Genomic DNA, 21,915 nt, shown 5'->3' on the forward strand with positions numbered 1-21,915 from the left:
AAAATCCATCCACATAACCGACACGTGACCAGTCATGCAGCTTTTCTTCACAATAGCTGTAGAGTGGTTTTTGTTGCTTAGTTCTTTGTTTTGCCCCAGGTGTGACTGGCTGCAGACTATTATAACAAAGCCTCACACCTAGACATGTGCAGACATCAAGCACTGATGAACTATGGTGACGGCCAGGAAGAGGGAAAGTTCTTCCAGTTGTTGTGGAATGCGTGTAATCTCCACTGACTAGAACAGCATGTTCACTGATTTTTCTGTATGGTACTTCTTTGTTATAGTCGCAATACTACATGAAATTGTGACAAAATGTGTGTTTTTGTGTGTGTAGTGTACTTGGAATCCATGGCAGTCATTCGTGGTGGGAATAACCACTGAAACATCATATAATATAATATAATATTGTGCTATGTGAAATCTTGACCTTGTTTGCATGAGTAAGTGTGAGACTAGTACGGTGTTACTAGTGTATTTGGCAACCACCAGCCTCTCAGATGGTGGGGCAGTATAGTCAATGCCAGGCAATCTCTTCAATGTTGAATAATGACACAACCATTAATTCATGTTTTTTTCTCATTATGCTGTGTTTGATAATACATTTATGTGTTTCATTGTTTTTTTGTTTGTGTGTGTGGGCATGTGTGCATATGATTTCAGGTGAACTCACGCCACCTCATGAGCATATCTGCCTGAGTGATGAAGACAAGGTTCAGCACAGCGGCAGTGCAGGTGGAACCCAGACCAAAGACCGTGGCACTTCAACAGACACACCCAACAGACGCCCCTCTTCTAAACAGACCCACGCCCCTGCCCCTCCCCCAGCTCCCCCTTCAGCCCCACCGACCAGAACCAGTGTAGTAGCGGAGGCAGGGCACCGTGACCGGATTTGCTACCATACAGATGTGCACCTGGAGCCCACAGAGGAGATCTACTTGACACCAGTCCAGCGCAGCTCCGAGGCTCTGGAGCAGGACAGACCCCCGATGCTGGCCCAGAATGGCGAGCACGGCCGCATGTCTGTCAGCTCCGACAATGAGGGCCCACCTCCCTATCAGCCCCCACTGTATGACCAGATGAACCCGGCCATCAGCGAGGCAGAGGAGGAGATGCCTCCACCCTCCTATGCCTCCTGCATGGCAGCATCTGCAGTGCTGGACCTCAGCAGCAGAAGGGCTAATGGACGAACCAGCAAGGATGAGCTTAGTTGTGGGGAAGGGGGTGCTGGAGAAGCCCGTGCCCAGGACGAGAGCTTTTTGCAGGGCTACAGAAACTCTGGCATGTCCCGGACTTCCATGAGCAGCTCGGAGGCGAGTGGGCTCTCATATGACTCAGTCAAATACACTCTGGTAGTGGATGAAGGAGCTCAGCTGGAGCTGGTGAGTTTGCGGCAGTGTCATCACGGCTACAGCGACGACAGCGAGTCGGCCACAGTGTACGATAACTGTGTCTCATCGCCGTATGAGTCAGCACTGGGGGAGGAGTTTGAGGAGGATGAGGAAGTGGAAGGGGCCAGAGTGGGTGGGGTCAGGCGGGAAGCCACGGCCTGCCTATCAGAAGACTCCACTCCAGAAGCAGATATGCAGTTTTCAAGAAAGTTCCTCAACGTCTTCATGAACGGCCGCTCACGCTCTTCTAGTAGGTTCTATTACTTTGTGTTGGGAATTGTGAATATGCTTTGGGAATTGTGAAGCTTGCCTTTTAAGAAAGTGTTTAAATGATCTGTTTTTACTTTTCTACTATGGTTCAGTCCAAAAAACAGTAGAGTACATGTATAATTACTCCGGTTTAGGAAGATGGGATTTGAGATTGACAGAGAATCCTCTTTAGTTTAGAATGTCTGTGCTAGGATTGAATGCTCAGTTGGAAGCTATCACATATGATGAAGCATTTCTAGAGGTTCACTACACCGTTTTGCTCAGCATAAAATTCACTTAACATGAAAATGTTCAGCACCTGAATCTGCAGGTGAGCCCAGTATTAGAACTTCTGATGCTGTGAACATACAGAGCCAAAACAATCAATGCAAACAGCCTTCAGCTCGGTCCTGCAATCACACCACATTATCATTGGAGTGGTCTCATTTATAGCCCTCTTCTCATCAGCACATTAGCCTGCATTATGGCAAAATTATAGTCAACTGTCAAATGGATTTACTGTCATTTGGGAGTTACATATAAAAGATTTGGGTCATTGTGTTTAATTGAGAGGGCCCTGCTGTAATGTGGTTCATAAGCTATGGTTGAATTATTCATTTATGAATAGAACCGAAAGCTGAAGCCAACATTGCCAAGAAGTGATGGTTTTATGCTTTTCCTAGCTCCTGTGATACCTTACGTGTGTGCATGTATTTACCTTAATTACACAGGAAAAGCAAAAAAATATGCTGTACTATAAAATAACTAAAACTATAATTGTTTCTTGTGTGAAGTGAGTAACCCAAATCCTGTGTGAAACTAATGGTTTGGCATAGGATATTTGACATCTTATCTTGTGTATAATTACAATGTAAGATTCTAAATGAATTAGATACAGCTATCACCTTCATTGCTTTAATCATGATAGTCACAAAATAATGGATGAACAGTATTCTTGCTAACTCACTGTGGCAATTAGCCACAGTGACTGAAGATTCTGCTAATGAACTTCGGCATGTTTATATGTCAACACTAGTTAAGTTTTTTAATTAGTCATTTCAAAATAATTTTTCAGGTGGATGCATGGCTAAAATGTCATATATTCTACTCAAAAGTTTCTTCCATAGTGGTTTCCTTTAATATTTACTCCTCAGAAAATACTATCTTGTTTTTGTAAACTGGTGACAATCTGTTGTACATATTTCCTGCTCAGCCAGTGTGATGGAAAAGCAGCATTTATGGTTTTGAGGTTTTTTGGATTAAGATTGCTGTTACCTTTTGTTGGAATTTTCTCTGTTGCTTGTGTTGACCTCAGTGAGTATTAACTAGAAGAGTATAGTAAAGTATGCTCTGTGTATTTGCCACCTTTTACACGATTGTGTTGTTCAGTTTAGGGTACCTTTTTTGACTTTTACATCATGCCTTCATGACCTATTTCAGGTGCAGAGTCTTTTGGTTTGTTCTCCTGCGTTATTGATGGGGAAGAGAGGGAGCAGAGCCACAAGGCTGTGTACAGGTAAGAACTGTATACTGCACAGGTCCACACACCCACACATGCACACACCTACGCCACAGGGGCACATCTGGAACTGTGCTGAGAGAATGGGCTGAGATGGGCTATGTTGTTGTATTCATACACAGTGCGGGGTGAATGCAGGACCAGGAACAGGCCAGGACATGAGACACATGGAATCTGGTCTATTCTCCTTTACCTGCATGCTGTATCATCTGTGCTTTGCAAAAGACAGTAAAGTAGTAGCCACAAATGATGGTGCTACCATTATAAATTCATATTATATCATCTGTGCATCATGCATTGATTTAAAACCAAATAATGATGTGTTTTATAAATAAGTTAATATGATGGTCTGTTAAATAAACCCACCATACTGACTTCAAAAGCAAAACACACCTACTATTAATTATACAAGGAATGTCTCAAAACACCAATGGCTGTATGCTTTTAAAGATATGAGTTCTCTTAAAAATATTATGTACAAATATGCATAGCAATGGTAATAAATGCTACATAAGGAATTCGGCACACTGGAACATGAGGATATCGTATAGTACCTGATATTTTTAGCCATAGACTCACAGGTTTAAGATCTAAAGATTCCAGACTGTCTCAGCCCTTCTACCCTTTGCTTTGGCCTTAAGTGTGATCTGAAGTGTGATCTAAAACATTCACTAATAGTTTATCACAGAGATTTTCCAAGCAGCGCCAATGCTAACAGCGCTAGTGCTAATGGTACTATCGGCGCAGCCAACGGTGCATGCGCAGAGCCCACCATAGAACAGCGCCCTCTGATCATCACGGAGAATGACGTGAGGAGTGTTTAAAAGGGTGAATACCAGGAAGGCGGTGGGACCAGACGGTATCTGCGGGAGGGTCCTCAAAGCCTGCGCAGATCAGCTAGCCCCGGTATTCACCGACATCTTCAGTCTCCCCCTGACGATCGGTATCGTCCCGTCCAGCTTCAAGTGATCCACCATCGTCCCCGTCCCGAAGAAACCTCGACCCTCCGACCTCAATGACTACTGCCCTGTTGCCCTCACATCAGTTGTGATGAAGTGCTTTGAAAAGCTAGTCAGAGACTTCATCACATCTTCACTGCCAGCCTCCACGGACCCACTGCAGTTTGCATACCGCCACAACCGCTCCACTGATGATGCAATTGCACATCTGCTCCACACCACACTGACTCACCTGGATGAAGGGAGAGGAAATTATGTTAAAATGCTGTTTGTCGAATAAAGTTCAGCATTGAACACTATCACCCCCTCCCTACTCACTACTAAGTTGGAGGATCTAGGACTGCATACATCCCTGTGCGACTGGATCTCCAACTTCCTAACAGACAGACCGCAATCGGTACGGGTGGGCACCTGTGCCTCATCCACCCTCACATTCAGCACTGGAGCTCCTCAGGGTTGTGTCCTAAGCCCCCTGCTCTACTCACTGTACACCTACGACTGCACAGCCACTTCCAGCTCCACCATCATTGTCAAGTTTGCTGACGACACCGTTGTCATGCGCCTGATCTGGGACAGCGATAAGAGGGCCCACCTGGAGGAGATTAAACACCTGGGAAATTGGTGCCAGGAAAATAGTCTCCTCCTAAACATCAGTAAGACAAAGAAGCTGATCGTGGATTGCAGCAAGAAGCAGGAGCGGCACTACCAACCTGTGAGGATCAGTGGAACCACGGTGGAGAGAGTAGATAGGTTCAGGTACCTTGGTGTTCACATCTGGCAGGACCTGTCCTGGTCCTGCCACACCAACTCCCTGGCAAAGAAGGCTCGTTAGTGTCTTTACTACCTCAGACGCCTAAGAGACTTCAGACTGCCCTCCAAGGTACTGCGGAACCTCTACACCTGCACTATCGAGAGCATCCTCATGGGGAACATCACAGTCTGGTTTGGGAATAGCACCAAGCAGGACAGACAAGCACTCCAAAGGGTAGTGCATTCAGCAGAGCGCATCACTCACATGGAACTTCCTGACCTGCAGACCATCTACTACAAACGGTGCCAGACCAAGGCCAGGAGGATTGTGAAGGACCCCACCCATCCCAACAATAGGCTCTTCTCTCTGTTGAGGTCAGGGAGGCGCTTTCGCTCCCTGAAGACCAAGACAGAGAGACTGAAGAGGAGCTTCTTCCCACAGGCCATTCGGGCCCTGAATCAGGGAAACTGATAAACTGTGGGGACCACCACCACCATGTAGCATAACTGTATATATATAGAAATTCTATTACCACCATGTAACATAAAAACTGTAAATATGCCATTTTACAAAATGGATCTGTACATTCTGTACATTGTGTACATATATATACACACAACCATATACATTGTACATTGTGTATATAATCATAATATACATATATTGTACATACATTGTTAATATATTTTTGTACATATATAGAATATATATTTCTCTATGCACCCGTTTTCTTTTACCTCAGTTTGGACAGAGCACTCTCAACCATTTCACTGCGAGTTATACTGTGTATGACTGTGTATGTGACAAATAAACCAAACTTGAACTTGAACTTGAACTTGGTTTCTGCCTAATTCCAACCAGGCTCCCACTATATTTGTCCATTGCATGGAACTGCTGCTCAGTGACTACTTTTTGTCTGTGCCATGTCTTTCTTGTCCTGGTGGCAGGTTTGTTCCTCGACATGAAGACGAGTTGGAGCTGGACGTGGATGACCCCTTACTGGTAGAAGATCAGGCAGAGGATTATTGGTATGAAGGGTACAACATGAGAACGGGAGCACGAGGAATCTTCCCCGCATACTATGCTCTTGAAGTCACCAAGGAGCCGGAGCAGGTTAAAGGTAACATTTTTCAAAACTTCATGGACATTCAGAACTGAACTGTGATGCAGGGCATTTAGCATAAAAATCATATGCTGCACCATTATAAATTGCATTTCTAGTTGCCACAACACCAAACTATAATGTAAGCATATGTCAATGGTAAACATTTACGTTATCGTTGCAGTCACTTCCATTTGTTTTTGATGTTCTCTGTGATTAGTGAGAAGTGCAGACTGGGTGGAGAGATATAGACTGAAGTTTCTGGGCTCTGTTCAAGTTCCTTATCACAAAGGGAATGATGTGCTCTGTGCTGCCATGCAAAAGGTTTGCATAGTGCTCTCACCAAAAGGAGATTTCTTTCATGTTCTTTTTTCTATTACATTTTTTGTTATACTTTTTGCAAGTTGGAATTGATTTCTGTTTGTTGTTTAAAAACAGCAAATTCTGTGTATTTACTGTGGGTATTTAATGCTGCCAGAATTATTGACAGAAACATTTGCCCCAGTAAACTGAACTGCACATTTTCCAGCTCTAAAATGAATGTAAAACACAAGCCCTTTCCATATTCTGAACATATATGTGTTTTTCAATGACTGCAGATTGCCACCAATAGGAGGATGACTCTGCAATATAACCCGCCACCATCATGCATCCTGGAAATCAACATGAAAGGAGTGAAGCTTGTGGTGCAAGATGACTATGCAGCATATGACAGGGTAAGAACACACACACACACACACACACACACAAACACAGAGAGAGAAAGAGAGAGAGAGAGAAAGAGGGAGAAAGAGAAAGACTTCTTATTTCTTGCCTGTTGTACCCATTTATAGTATTTGAGTGGGGCCCTCTAGTGGCTATTATCAGGTAGCAACATAATGATTCATATTGTGAGACTATCATTTGAAGCAGCATTCCTATGAACCAGTTATTCTTAGAACCAAGCCTTTTACTGTCATTGATGTGTAACCTAATCAGTGTTTGTGTGGAAAGTGATAGAGGGTAACAGCTATGTCCTTTTCAACTCTTTTTCTACTTTATTTAATAGTGACAGAAAATGACACACATGAGGAGCTCTGGCGGCATGTGTGTCTGTGGTGTTTTTTTTAAATAAGGTTTGTGTGTTTGTTTTTTATATATGCACCTGAGTGTACCAGCACTTGAATCATACATTTATGTATGTTTACAGAGTAGTGAGTGCAATCACTTCTTCCAGCTAAAGAATATCTCATTCTGTGGCTACCATCCCAAGAATAACAAGTAAGTGAAATGTCTAATACCCATCATCTGAGAAGGCACTTTTACAAATCCTGACAAAAGCAACTGATGGGTGACTTCTTTTCTTCTCTTTCCACAGATACTTTGGCTTCATCACAAAACACCCCGCAGATCACAGATTTGCCTGCCATGTCTTTGTTTCTGAAAATTCCACGAAGCATCTTGCAGAAGCCATAGGGTGTGTATTTGAAGTCCTGTATAATACCGAGCTTAGAACAGACTAAGCAGTATACAGAGATTGTACAGTGATACTGCTGTCAACTTCCTTTACACACTCATAAACCTTATAAACTTATCTGTTTGCTGTACACATTATGAAAAATTCTAGAAACCTCTTCCATAGTCATTGTATCTCAGGGAAAGCCTTTCATGCAGACATCAAGTGCTCATGGTTTGTTGTCTTCTTCTTTGACAGGAAAGCATTCCAGCTGTATTACAAAGAGTTTGTGGAGTTCTCATGCCCTACAGAGGACATTTATCTGGAATAATCTGGAATAATAAACCTATGTACAGATGTATAGTAATGCATAGCATACGTATATCGCATGATGGACAGATATAAACAAAACACTACTATAACAGACAAAAGAGAAGAGGAAGTGCACATACGAAGCGGTACCTGCTTTGCGGACATTTCAGAGCAGAAGGGGTGGAGCATAGGTATATGGTTTTCTATTGTGTAAGTGTGCTTTTGTGCTGTTCCTGGATGGTGGCACACTAACAGGAATCTCAACGCACTCACTCACCTGGCCATGCAGATATATTAGCATCCCTTCCTACACCCGGAAGAGACACCTGATCTTCGCTGTCTAGCTACTGACCTTGGAGATTTCAAAGAATCAATGAACCAGGCTGATTTTGGAGGAATGGGAGTGATCTTTTATAGTCTTGGTATGATATTAATGAGGAGAACACTGAGGCTACAGAAAAAGTCACTTCTGTTTGGACTTTGACTAAGAAGGACAAGAGAAGATAATGTTTGTTGATGGAACATGTGAAAATCTTTGTCAGTCATCAGATTTCCACTTCAGAAAAACAAACAAAATATTGCCATTCTGAATTGGAATGGGACCAGAAAAGGTTAATGACATTGAATAGTGTTGTTGGATTAACCCAGAAGTCTTCTTACTGCATCATCTGATGTCTTGCCCTCTGCAGTATTCTAGTGTTCTAGACTCTAAGATGCTAAGCTTGCAGTATAGAAATCTCCCATTCTAGCACCTGAAATACGAGGTCCTCGTCATTTACTGTGACTCAAAAAGAGGTAAATATTCAGGTTATTCACTCTGCGATGTAAGGAATTAGCAAGCAACTCTTCTGATACAGATTCAACAAAACTAGGACAGTCTAGTGTTGCCATTTAACCCTAGACTGACCTTGTAGTCCTGTAGTATCAACAATGCTAACTGTTTTAAAAAATCTAGACCGCCTATATTTAATTTGCTGATCCAGCTGTTAATGCGTTCCATGTAGGTTCTGAATATCCCACAATTACTCAAGATTCTGCAGAGTAACTGTTACATCCAAAATGTCACCTGAACTGAGTGAGTTATTGGTTAAGGCAAATGTGTACCTACATGAAGGCTGCTTACTCTGGGTGGGAAGCACAGATCACAAAGAGTCATCACTGTCTTTCCTATAGTGCCTCTTTTTCTATCATAATTCTAACTATTGTTTATCTTCAAAATTGTATTAATTGAATTATTGATCACCGTGCGGTGTGTAAGAGGGTGGTTTTAGAACAAGTACCAGTCTGGGTATGATTGTACTCTGGAGTGAATATTCCAAGAGTTAAGAGGCTGTTTGAGATTTCTTGGCTTTATGATTTATTATGATTCTTGTTATGATTATAACATCTTAATGATGGTTATCTGTAACACAATGTATTGTTCTATGAACTGTCAGCTGAAACAGGAGAGTAAATGATAAACAATAGATTTGTTTGTAACAGATTTGATTCCTGGATACTGATGCATTAAAAATGCTCTGGGACCTTTCAATTCAGAAGGTTTTTCAGGAAATGTTTATTGCATCAATCATGCATTATTATGGTATATAAATACCCTTTCCTCTTTTATCCATACCATTAATGCTAAAAATCTGAAGTAGGGGTGCAATAATATACAGATTTACAAGATCAATACTATTTTCGATTCTGAGGTCAAGGTTGAACTCAATTTCAATATATTATGTGTTAATATATATTGATATATTTGATATATATTGATATATTTTAACACAGCTACTTACAGCTACCGATTGTAGCTGTAATTATAATACAGGCTCAGAAAAATAGCATGTGCAGAACATGAATCTTATATTGCAACTGAGAGACTCTGGGAGTTAGTGATACATTTTTAAATTTTGATACACTAAACATCATTGCACACTTAGCTGAAATTCCAAGCAGTCAATTTTTATTTTTATTTTTTTTCTCAAAAGATGACTTCACAACTTCCATCTTCGTCCATTTCTTGTCTATACCTGCATTCATGTACACATGTTCTTATTATATTAGTTTGCAAGCTTAGCGTGGCAGGATCTTAATTACCTTTGGATTTTAGCAGCCTGGTCTGATAAAATGGGAAACCAGATACTCTTGCTCACTCCCTACTCCCTACTCATACACTGACCACTACGTCTACGACAAGAATTCATGCTGTCCTTGGAAACATCTCGGAATCCATCAGTTCCATAATCCACCCATTCATCATCTGTAAGCACATCCTGGAACAATTGACAGTCGGCTACTGTCTGGCATTTCCATTCAATTTTAGAGTAGCAATAAAGGCTTCTCCCACTGGACCAGTACATAAAAACACTGTTATTTCTCCCGGTTTTCTGCTTGTTGCTTTGTTCATGAAATACTGGTTATCAACAAAGCAAGCTCTCCTTACCCCTCTAAGAATTCAGCGGAGACACTATACAGTCTTGCCTATCATGAGTTTTTTCATTTTTTCCACATTTTGCACATTGTTTGGTTTGACCTTTTTTATTCAGAGACATGTTTTCTTGCATGCATGACAAGCCACTCCACAACTCAACAGTGAAATCTAGCTGAGAGTTTTCTTGTGAACAGGGAACCACTTCCCAATGTCTACTGTCACAGAAGCTCTTCCAGACGCTGGTGCTGTGTCAGCAGAATGCTGTGCTGGCCCTGAGTCAGGAGTGTACTGAAGAACCACATCCAAAACTGTCCAGGACACAGGGGGAGACGATATGGCCATTAGTTACGGGCACATTGTCTATTTGAGTTACCCAGGAAAATGCCAATTCCTTGCTAAATGAATAAGATCCATACCCCTTCCCCCGATTTCAGAAGCCAGAAACTGAGATGTACACAACATCCAAAAAAAACGAAACCAAGTAAAGTTGTGCTGCACAGCAAAACATGTGCTTAGTTACTTTGAGGCTGTGTTGTTTTTTTTACAGGAATTGAAAAGAAGAGTATAAATCAAAAGGTTTTTATCAGGTACAGATGTAAAGGATTGGTAAACCAAGACACTAATTATAGCATTATTTATTAGGTCCCTGTTTAAATGGCACAGAATTATGTGGTTGGCAGTGCATAGTGGGAATGAGGAAATGAAGGGATATTTATAAATATAAATGTTTGCTTGCTTTTAGAGTTTTATTTTTGTTACCAACTCAAATTTTGTTAATTTAGCCGGAACACTAAATCTGCAAGTAACTAGAAGTACTCCTCATCTAAGCCTGGCTGGTAGGTGCTCTGTCCATGTAAAAGATAAGACGGGACATGAGGTGGAACTGGTCTCACTCCATAATCTGAAACAGAGTACACACCATTTCTTTAGTGCACTTGTTAAAAGTCAGACATTGGCATGGTTTCGTTTCTTAATGTTAGATAAATTCATTGTTGGAAAAAAAAAAGTATTGTTGTATAAGCATGTTGTGTAATGCTGTATTTAAAATACAGATGTAATCCATCTGAGTTGACTGAATTTTGCCAGATAATCCAGGCAGTTTTTTTTTCTGCCGTGAAAACTTGTGCAGCAGATGGAGTATATCCAAACTATTTTGGAGTATATAGGCTAGTTAACGATAGGAGGTTGTCCTACCTCTTCAGTCAAAACGGAAGCAGCCATACATGTCGCCATACGAGAAAAGTGTAACGTATTTGCAGGGACGAGGCGAGAGGCAGAATGTAGATGCAGGAGGTTCCTTAGTAAACGAGGGAAACTAAACAAGGGAGGCAAATACAATAGAGAAACAGGGAAAATACTAACGCAAAGACGGAGACGGACACGGACGTCCATACTTACCAAAATAACCGACAACCTGGGATACCAAACCCAGGGCTTAAGTAAACAAGACAATTAAGCACTAACTGGACACAACATATGAACAGGGAAAACCAAAAAAACGACTTTAATTAAGGAACAGACGAGGCGTGGAGAAAACGAAACCAAGGAAGTAAAGGAAAACACGCGACTGGGAAACCATGGAAACAGGGACGCCAGGAGGGTGGCCATTCGGGACAGAAAGTAACCGAGGTGAAAGAATATATGATTTGTACTTCTGATTTGTTGCCCCGCTGCCATCGCAATTGGGAAAGGTCCTTCAAAAGTATGCTAGGTTTGTTTAATTTAAACTGGTAAATCTTGTTTACAGAAGGCTATGTGAAAACTGATGAGGAGAAACTCGAAAAGTGACTCTTGCTCGAATTGCGGGAGATCAAATTAACGACAGTTCTTTGCATTCCGAACACCGTTACGGTGAGGCGTAACGCTGTGGGGTAACGCTGAAGGGTACCACTGTTAGAGGATGAGGGGTAGGGAACTAGCGGGTACCATGGCCGATCTTTAATCCCAGTGAAAGGTCCATTGATGGGCTGCCAGTTTCTTCTTGCTGCGTTAGTTTCACATAACGAAGTATTCAGGCACGGATAACCAGCTAAATCTGTAGTGCTTTATGTGTAATGGCTCGTGTATGTAGCTGGGCATACATGAGCCCTGTAGTCGCTAATTCAAATCCGGGAATTTTGCTAGCCACATAACACAGTCTGTGACTGATTACTGGAAAGATTAGAAAATGAGTATCAAGCTAATACAGCATTATTAAAATTTAACTGATAAATGTATTCAAATACGAACCGTCATGCAGAGTAAGGTCATTTTTAACGGGATCGGGGTCAAACAGCAGCTCCAGCGGTGCGCCTTCCCTAATTTAGAGAAGAATGAAGAGGAAAATGATAATTATATTCAGAGATTATGTCGCGCATTCAGATATTACCTCTGATGTTTTTGTGATGCTTGCTCTTATATGCAGATTAATTTAAATGTAGTTGTTCTTCAGTCTATAAAGTTAGTCGCTTTTGTGCTAAGTTCTGACAAGAAGATAAACTATCATGTTTAAATCGTTAAATCGTTAGTGTAGCATTCATACCTCTTCTTGAAAGGTACAGACAGGCCTCCTACAATCAGAAAGGAGACCAAAAGTATCCGTCTAAAGGTGCTGCTTTTCAAGAGCATAGTGTTCTACAGGCACACAGGGAAAATTGGGAGTGAAGCTGTTCAGTACTGGAGGAGCTAAACTGAATTACTAAACAAATGAAGAGCACGTGCTTCACACAGAGCGTATGCTTTGGTTCTCTTACATGAATAGTGTGACGTCAAAAGCGAGTTATAAAATCAATAAATTATGTCATAATTGTAATCTAAGCATTAAACGTGCTAAAATAAATAAATAAATACATACATTTTTAAAAATCAGATGATAAAAGAAACCCGAAAAATTCTATCTAAAGAAAGCTATCTAAAGAAATGTTACTCTCTATAATGTAGGCAGTTATATGTAGGCAGTTATATATAGGTTTTAGTTATGAAAACTGACCAGTGACAAGCTGTCATCAATCTAACTAAAGGTTAAGTCAAGTTCCCTTAAACATATTGGGGTTTTTTAAATAAATAGTGTTTTGTTTGTTTGTTTGTTTGTTTTGGAAGCACACACAGATGTTAGCTAAAGTCCCAGTAACACAAGAGAGCTTAACTTGTGGCAGATCTGCCTACGTTCTGACATTGGTTATCTGCGTGAATTTCTGAATTTATTAGAATACAACACGAGTGCACAATCAACTTCCCAGCAACATTTTACTCAAAGGGAAGAAGGGGATTAAGACCCATAAATAATATATTATTAGGGCAATGCCTTGGAAACCTTTCATGGTTCAAATGTAAATATGATGAATACAACACAAAGTGCTTTATCAGTGAGCATTCATACATTCATACACATCGGGTTCAAATGAGTCTTGGCTGAAAAGTATAAATATCCCCTACTTGGCCACAAGAGGTCAGCAGTGCCTTTAAGAAGCTAGGCAAAGCTTTCAGCTTGCTTTTCATGCGGTGGAATGGTCACAAAACCTTGAATAGAGAGACCTGAATCCTGGGAGATGTTTAATGCTTTACACGTGCCCCTACTGATTCTTCCAGCTTGGGCACAAGACTTAGCGAAAATAAAATTCTTCCTAAACAGGGCTACCACATTAATCATTGGTAGCTGATGATGTCAAAATCTATTTACTAGAAAATTAATGGATGTTTAATAAACTGAGGCAGAAATACATCTTTAGGAGTTAAACAGCAGCGTAAATTCAATACAGAAGTATATTGTAATCACTGTAGACATGGTTTGTAAACCTTTATTAAGGCAGCTTTTCCTCTTACCAAATGATTAGGGCACAATATTAAAGTGAAATGCGATATGACTTTTATATGAATAAGGATTTCATTCAAAAGCATAACATGTTTCATTTTTGAAGAAATAAAACTTGCAAATAATATAAATCACCCTGGAGGAGGTGTAAAGCTTGTTACTGGGATAATTTTGGTTATGTATTCATTATTTCTGATCCAAAAGATTATTTACATTTAAGCAGTTGAGGGCAAATTCAAGGTTTTGTAAAGTCTAACTCTGACTACACTGGAGAAGAGTCTATGTAATGTTAAACTTTATCAGTTTTTTTTCCCATACAATTTATCAGCCTTATCAGTTTCAGAGACTGAAGACACAAACTTATAAGATACAGGTATGTAATTGAAAAATAGTGCATTCATATGTTGCAACAGTCCTGTTTATAGCTTTCACACCCTGCATAGATTCACTCACACATGAGCACTTCTCAGAGTGACCCAAAGAATGCAAGCAGACACAGTCGGGTGGGGTTGTGGGGTGGGTGACACAGAAAATGAATGTAATGAAAAAAGTGATTCTCCAAAATATTTGGGTAGCTCATCATTGCTGGTCTTAAATTCCTGCCTTGACAGCTCAACAAAAGCTCGTTGTGCCTTCAGACCAGCTCAGCTTCATCAGGATTGCGAAGCCATGCCTCTCCTGGCCTGGCGCCAAGCCAATATCGCAGCACAGTTCTTTTATGAGCATGAAGGCTTAATGGCCGTTCATAAACCACCCCTGTAACATGCTGTCAGTGAGGAGAAGATGAGTTAGGGAGCCACAACAGGCATCGAGCACTTCAAAGGCAACGCCTCCCCTCTTGGCAGCGGACTGGAGCTTCAGGCTAAAATAAAGCAGGTGTGGTTAGGTTTTGTTCAGCTTTATGATTACACAGGGAAAGTAGCTTTCTGGAGGGGTGGGGGTGGGGGAGGGGGGTGCGAATCACTACATGACCGTCTACATGACCATCTACCATGTAGCGCTCTGGACGGTGGCGAAGTGCACATGAGAGTGTGAAGCCTACAGTCAGAGTTTTTCTGCACCGCATGCATCTTGCAAATGGGTTTTACAGATGTCCTTTACTCAGATGTCCTTGACTCTTTACAAATGTCCTTTACTCAGATGTCCTTTACTCTGCTCGGTGGTAGCAGGTGGGATCTGCTAAAGGCATGAAACTCTTGAAATCTTTTCAGTACATTTACGACTGCTCTTCCTCTCCTGGTTCGGAAGTCGAGTGAGCCTAACTCAGACAGTGCCTGTGGAGTAGCATCCTAGCAGTCTGCTCGGGAGTTCTGGCCTGGCTGAGATTTACAAAGGGCCCTAAAAATGCTGAGGTCACCCCTGCTGCTGGATATCTGCTATCCTGCAGTGTTCAGTTAAAGCCAATCCCAATACACCTGATGTTCTAAAGCTCCTGAAGGTTTTTATTAACTCTGTGTAACTGGGCATTCAGTTGGAACTTCTGCCACATGGCAGATCTATAGGAACAATGTAGCATTTCCTGCTTCTGAAAGCAATAAAGAAAGATCACTGCTCAGGCAAGAAGAAAGTAAATACAGATTGTTACTCTGAATTAAAGAGGTTCAAAAAATGTGTGTGTCCATTACCCAACTTTGTGGTTTATCTTCAGTGCACCCATATGTGACTGGCCTCTCTCTGGCCTTCTTTGAGTGTGCTATTTGTAGCTGGATTTATTATCTGTATCTGTTTAGTACAGTGACTATCACATGAACAATTTTATTTAATTCATATGATCTATATATGTGTTAGAAAATTAAAAAATCATGAGGGTAAGGAGCAAGTCTGCCTGTAGCTGAGCAGAACCAGTCACGCTCTGGGTGGTGGTGCCCCATACTCACTAGAAAACTAGAGTGTTCGAGTAGAATCAGTCTCGAGAGATCAGTGGCCACACTCCTTTATCAGTATTCTGGATTTCTGTACACAGTCAGCACACTAATGTTTAGACTGGGGTGTCCTGGCCTAGTTAAATCAAGGCCTAGACAAAACCAAGGTAAAGGGAGGAGCATATTAAGTAGGCAGAAGCCCCTGCCTGTTAGATTTCAGTGATTTGAATTGAGCCATATTTCACCATACTTTGCAGATATCACATAGTGAAATGAAGAAATTAAATATTCCCTGTAAACGAAATTGAACGAAAATGCAATTAAAAACACTGTTATAGCTTTGTTGCAGTTGTTGCAGTCTCCTGCTGTTACTGGACATTTCTTACTGTTAGCCGCATCTGTTCCTTGCAGTACCGGTATTCAACAGCCAGGGTCTCTCTTCTTCAGCATTCAGCATTCAGGCTTACTTGTCTTTTCTCCAATTGTTTTTACTGGATATGGTCAACAGATGTCTCAAAGTGATGGCTACGGCATCTAACAGAAAGAAATCCAATCAACAGATCATTTCACACTAATCACAAGTGAGCCAAATTTGCAAGAATAATTGTAAATTTGGTAATTAAATCATATTTCGGTCTTTTGATGTTATTTCTTGTTCTGCTTAGAAATTCCCTGAATTCCATCACCTTAAGCATGCAGGTGACTAATTAAGAACTGCAGGGATGGTTTTTTCCCCTTCTTCAGCCTAAAATTGAAATTTGACTGACAAAGCAAGTGTGTATGTGCCCATGCAAGAAATCTTTGAAAGAAACTAGGCACTGGGCTTGGAATTGTGCACCACTTGGGAGCAAGTTGCATCCTGTCTTTGCTCTCTTTAGATCTTTTATCCCTCTGTCCCCTCCCTTCCCACATGCTTTCTTTTAAACCCCTCTGTAGGGGCTGCACAGGTGCTACCGTTTGTTTGTGTATGTGTGTGTGTGTGTGTGTGTGTGTGTGTGTGTGTGTGTGTGTGTGTGTGTGTGTGTGTGTGTGTGTGTGTGTGTGTGTGTGTGTATGTGTGTTTGTGTGCATGTGTATGTGTGTGTGTTCGCAAACAAAAAGGGTACCTGCACTGAATGTAGCTTAGAAGAATTATGCACTGCTGTAAAACAGAGCTTGTGCTGGTATTAACCACAACATGCAGGACAGTCACATCAAAGGGTGCCTCACGGCATTTCTGGGCCAAGTTAAATTACTCCATTAGGCTGTAACTTTACTGTTGGAATAGAGACGACAGATATGTTCGTATATTGAACTGAGTCTGAAAGCACTGATCAGTGTCACCTTTTGCCTGTCGTACCCAGAGGGGGTTACATTAATACCACCCAGCTTTTAGATGAAGACAGAACAGTCATATTATTCACTTCAGTTCCATTTCATATTATTATTTCATGCCTGCTGGGATTTCTCCTAGGAAAATCCCATCTTTTCAAAACCTCTGAGAAACATATCGTGAGTGAGTGAGAGGACAAAAATACATATTTCATGACAAGGGTCTTTTGTTTAATAAAGGTCATGTTTTGTCGATTAAGGGTAATAGTTCCTAGCTTTGCTGACTGATATTAAAAGGTTCTGTGCATATGTCAGCAGTTAAAATAGAGAGTTCAAGTTCTGTTTGCTTGCTTGCTTATATAATCTGGCATTTAAATACAAAATACAGTACTTTTTAATTCTACAGCCCTTGCCTGCCAAAAAAACACTAGAAAAACACTTTCAGTACTCTGTATTTTCTGTTCATGTCTTTTTCAAGGTCACTAATGCATGAAGAGTGTGCTGTAGAGACAAGCTCTCTATATATATTCTCCATGAACCAAAGGCTACTATTAGTGGTAAAAAAAAATTATGTGCTAATATAGAGTATTGATGTACTCATGTGGGCGATATTTTCTCTCTCTCTCTCTCTCTCTCTCTCTCTCTCTCTCTCTCTCTCTCTCTCTCTCTCTCTCCATGTCGTGTGTGTGTGTGTGTGTGTGTGTGTGTGTGTGTGCACAACGAGCGTGTGTGGGGATTTCATGCAATGTTAGATATCCTGTCCGTATTTACTTGCTCCATCTTTGTTTACAGTCAAATCTCCATCACATACCATTGTGTTAGTACTACAGGTTAGTAACCAGCAGAAAAAGCATGTCTGAATCTTTGAACATTTTTGAACAGAAAAGGACAGGGCCTAAGGAGGAACATTATCTGGGCTGTACTGGCTCAGGAAGTAGGTAGCTCTCACTCTAGTGTGTTTTATTCCTTTTTTTAAGAAGGGTGTCATCCAGAGTGACCTGGCAACCCTGCATAAACCTGGTGTGGCAAAGGGATGTCAGCCGAGTACTAAACCAGAGCCACTCCTATGTCACACTTTCTGAGATTATTCTTGTACACCTTTGAGCTTTTTCATCCTTCAGATAATAGCAAGAGAGGTATTCAGAAGCAACGTTTTCCAAACTCTGGCTTGCATTTCTGCAAACGCCACACGTCATCTCGCTGTGCAGAAGGACAAAATAAAAGGTGGCACTGATGTGATCAAGACTGCATTCAAATGCAGAACTGGAGTGTTTTTAATACAGTAGATGACACATATAAAATTCACCCTCCAGACAGGTCAGCACTCAGTGGGAGGAGGGGGTAATTTGTTGGGTCGCTTTGTGGCGAAAGGAGTAAGGGAGGAGGGAGATGCTGGAGATAGAATTAGAAAGAAACAAGGCACATGCATTTGACACAAAAGAATGTTTCACATTGTTATGGACCCTTCTGTTGTAGAATGTGTTTGATTAATGCGTCTGTCAGATGTGTGTGTGTGGAAGGGACAGAAAGATGGGGAGAGAGCAGAGAGAGAGAGAGAGAGAGAGAGAGAGAGAGAGAGAGAGAGAGAGAGAGGGAAGATGAGAGCACTCCAGAGTAGTCTGCGTCTGATTCATTCCTCAAACATCACTGCAGTGAACTTATCACTTTATATTTAAAGTAATACCTAATAATGCCCTTTTGTTTGCTTAAAAAAAATAATGAAGAAAATGTCACTTTTGTCCCAAGATAGCACAAAAGGAGCAGGATGCTGCTGCGAGCACAGTATAACTTTGCGGCAGCTTCTAAGTTCTGTGGATCAGAGCAAGGCCATTTATATTCAGTGCATCAGCATTTTAAGGCCGAAAGGTCGAAGAGTGATCCTGAGCTCTGGCCAGTGCTTAGGCAGCTTCGTCCTCTACCGTCCCCCCGTGTCACATCTTTTCACTGGACGCCTGCTGCGGAGCAGATGGGAGGCTCTGGGTCACCTCACAGAGGCAGCTGGCAACCTGAGTGCCCAGCCGCCAGCACAACTGACCTTTAAGTGATGCTGCTCCTACACAGCTGAGGAGAGAGAGAGAAAATGAGAGGGAGAGAGACAGAGAGAGACTTGCATATGCACCAGGGTCTCTCTATCACATCCCAATTGTTCTGTACTTTCTTTCATGTTAAATCGACCTTCCTAGTCTGGGAACATCTTGCATAGAGAGATGAGAGAAGGACTGTATTTAATGTGCTGTCAGCTATAACAGCCAATAGGCTTCTTAAACTGTCATAACCAACACTTTCTCTATGTACCCCTCAGGGTTTTTTTTGTCTGACACTGCATGGCTTGTACAAGCTCTCTTGTAGGTGAAGCTATAAGAGTTATATAGTATCAGCATATTTTCGTGACTTCTTCTAGCAGTAGTTAAACTAGCCATGTTGTCGAGACCCTAGGAGGTCTTGCATCCAGATGTCTGTTCCCTAGCATGTCGATGTGTCACTTGGAGTTTGTCACGTATCATGGTAAGCATGTGTGGAGTTTTCCTAGTGACATCTGTGGAAGAGCTGACACATGGAGAGGGGTTGGAGTGAGGTTAGAGGAACATCTGTCTCTCTCTCACACACACAGGCATGTAAACATGCACGCACGCACACACGCATGCGTGTGTGTGCACGCATGCACGCACTTGCGTCAAGACTTAGAACACTGATGTGTTTGTTAATGAACACCCATGACTATAGCAGGTCAAGGCCTCTGATGGAAGAGGATAAGCCCAGTGAATGGCATGCCTGCTTGTGTTTACTGAGTGATGGGAGGGGAACACACCACTAATTGTTCATTAATGAAGTGTCTGCAGGTTTGCTGGGCTGAATGGAGGCAGTTTGCCCTTGTTTGCATGACAAAGGTTAACCAAACGCCCTCTCTGAAGATAAGAAAGCCCCAGGAGAAAGAGAGAGAGAGAGAGAGAGAGAGAGAGAGAGAGAGAGAGAGAGAGAGAGAGAGAGAGAGAGAGAGAGAGAGAGACAGCAAGAGACAGCCTCATCAGGAATGGCGGTGATGTCCTTACACAACACAATAGCACTGGCAATGGCTGTGCCTCAAAAGTCCAAGCAGAATTCAATAGCATGATGGATGGTTATTGATCAGGGATCTGCTGCTGTTTGCACTGCTGTGTCACACTGCTATAGCCTTAGATCTTAGCACCAGGCTTTTCAGGCGCTTTCCCCAGGCCTTCAGAAACCTGCTCATTTCTCGGTTCTCCTGCTTGCTCTTTAACCTTAGCTTGGTCATCCTTGCAGCAGATTTTACATCAGACTTTATATCAGTCCCTCATACAGACACGTGTGGTGGACCTGCTTTCATCTCTCCTGCAAAGTTCTAAATGGCCGGGCTGTCTTCTAGACGTTTCATGATGTTTACGTGCACGTACGCTGACTAATGGTACTCAGTGGACAAAAACAGATAGAGGGGTAATTTAGAGGCTTTAGTGCACAATAAGGGTTTTGCACAACTTTATTAGAAGGGTGAAGAAAGAGGCTTTAGTGCACAATAAGGGTTTTGCACAACTTTATAACAAGGGTGAAGAAAGCATTCAAATTGTTCCTGTTTTAAGAGAACAATTACACTACAGGTTTATGGCGTAAGACTGCTGGCTATAAACGCATGGTGGAAACATTGGTCTCTTATCTGCAAAGTCAAAGCCGGCAGTCTCCTGGTTTCTTCTGCTCACATTGTCAATAGTTCAAGGCCACACAAACACACCCACCCCCACCCCCCCACACACATCAGGGCCAACTTTTGTTAGATCCACTGGGTGTCTATACATTTCCAAATATAAAGTCACTTTTTTGTGTATATATACAGTTTGCATAGATGAAATGTGCTGAAATGTATGCCAGAGATATTTCTTAATTGAAGCACATATATCTGTGCTCTGTAAATGCAGTAACAATGGCTGAGTTATGGGCATTACGAGCCCTTGAAGTTGTTCGGTAAGTATATTCTAATCTATTGCTGCACTATAACCTGAGACCTAGTTTGATTGGGCAGTACTTTCAGGGTCTCTTCTGCTGAGCTTAACATACATTGACCATGACAAGTTATGGACATTTTGGCAGACTCTGAGCTTCAGGGTCTACATTTCTTCAGGCTGTGGGTATTATGTGTGTGGAAAAACCTTTAAATTATTTCATATCTCAGGTTAGCATTAAACGCAAGAGCTACCCCTTGTGGTGGAGTAAAAAACAAAAACAGAATTGAAATAGGGAAAGTTGAAGAATGCTCTTAGTGGAAAGAACCAGAGGTGAATGGGTGATCTCTGATCTCAGTGACCTTCCTCACCTTCCCATACTGAGGCCTCAGTCCTGTAAACACCAGCAGGGGCAACACCGACTTCCCACAGTTTTCACCCTGCTCAGATAACAGGGCTGGTGCTTGGACCTTTTCGCTCTCGTCAACTTTCTTTTTGAACTCTTCCTTCTTTAACATCACCCTATCTTTTGTGCAAAGCTTCAGGCAAGGAAGCAAGAATGCACCTCGAAAGGGAGAGACAGAGGCCCACCAAAAGAAGCTCAACCAGAGGCTTTTCTTTGCCTTTCACCTATTGTGCTCTCCTTTATTGACATTTTCTTGTTTCTCCCCATTCTTTCACAGCAGGTGGCTCAGAACTTTGTTTTGTGTGTGAGTGTGTGTGTGCTTCCACAGCCCTGCACCTGTGAGTGAAATCAGCATTTATGATAAACACCCATGCCCATCTCCTCCCACATCCCAAGGACAAAGGCAGGCTGAGAGAAAGCTCCCACCTCCACCTACCCCCATCCTCCTCGTGTTCCAGC

At 41.8% G+C, this 21,915-nt stretch overlaps 1 protein-coding gene and 1 long non-coding RNA gene across 7 annotated transcripts in view; one reads left to right on the forward strand and one right to left on the reverse strand.

Annotated features, from left to right (window-relative positions):
- Nucleotides 1–9,252, forward strand: part of mapk8ip1b (mitogen-activated protein kinase 8 interacting protein 1b) — a 23,067-nt gene extending 13,815 nt beyond the window's left edge. The window contains exons 5-12 of the mRNA XM_027023915.3: nt 664–1,641; nt 3,081–3,156; nt 5,817–5,989; nt 6,192–6,295; nt 6,571–6,687; nt 7,161–7,231; nt 7,329–7,427; nt 7,665–9,252. Coding sequence (XP_026879716.2) covers nt 664–1,641; nt 3,081–3,156; nt 5,817–5,989; nt 6,192–6,295; nt 6,571–6,687; nt 7,161–7,231; nt 7,329–7,427; nt 7,665–7,737 — 1,691 coding nt within the window. The 3' untranslated portion in view covers nt 7,738–9,252. The remainder of the gene's footprint in view (nt 1–663; nt 1,642–3,080; nt 3,157–5,816; nt 5,990–6,191; nt 6,296–6,570; nt 6,688–7,160; nt 7,232–7,328; nt 7,428–7,664) is intronic.
- A 123-nt stretch (nt 9,253–9,375) lies between these two features.
- Nucleotides 9,376–12,822, reverse strand: LOC145656930 (uncharacterized). 6 transcript variants are annotated; one of them, XR_014122567.1, is made up of 4 exons: nt 12,656–12,822; nt 12,364–12,431; nt 11,329–11,449; nt 9,376–11,035 (listed from the first exon to the last, which is right to left on the reverse strand). It is a non-coding gene; the product is annotated as an uncharacterized LOC145656930 (long non-coding RNA). The 6 variants fall into 6 exon arrangements; XR_014122564.1 differs by lacking the exon at nt 11,329–11,449 and having other exon boundaries at nt 9,376–10,442; XR_014122565.1 differs by lacking the exon at nt 11,329–11,449.
- Between the last annotated feature and the right edge of the window lie 9,093 nt (nt 12,823–21,915).

Source organism: Electrophorus electricus, chromosome 3 (genome assembly GCF_041902795.1).
Source record: "Electrophorus electricus isolate QZ-2024a chromosome 3, ASM4190279v1, whole genome shotgun sequence".
NCBI classification, from domain to species: Eukaryota; Metazoa; Chordata; class Actinopteri; order Gymnotiformes; family Gymnotidae; genus Electrophorus; species Electrophorus electricus.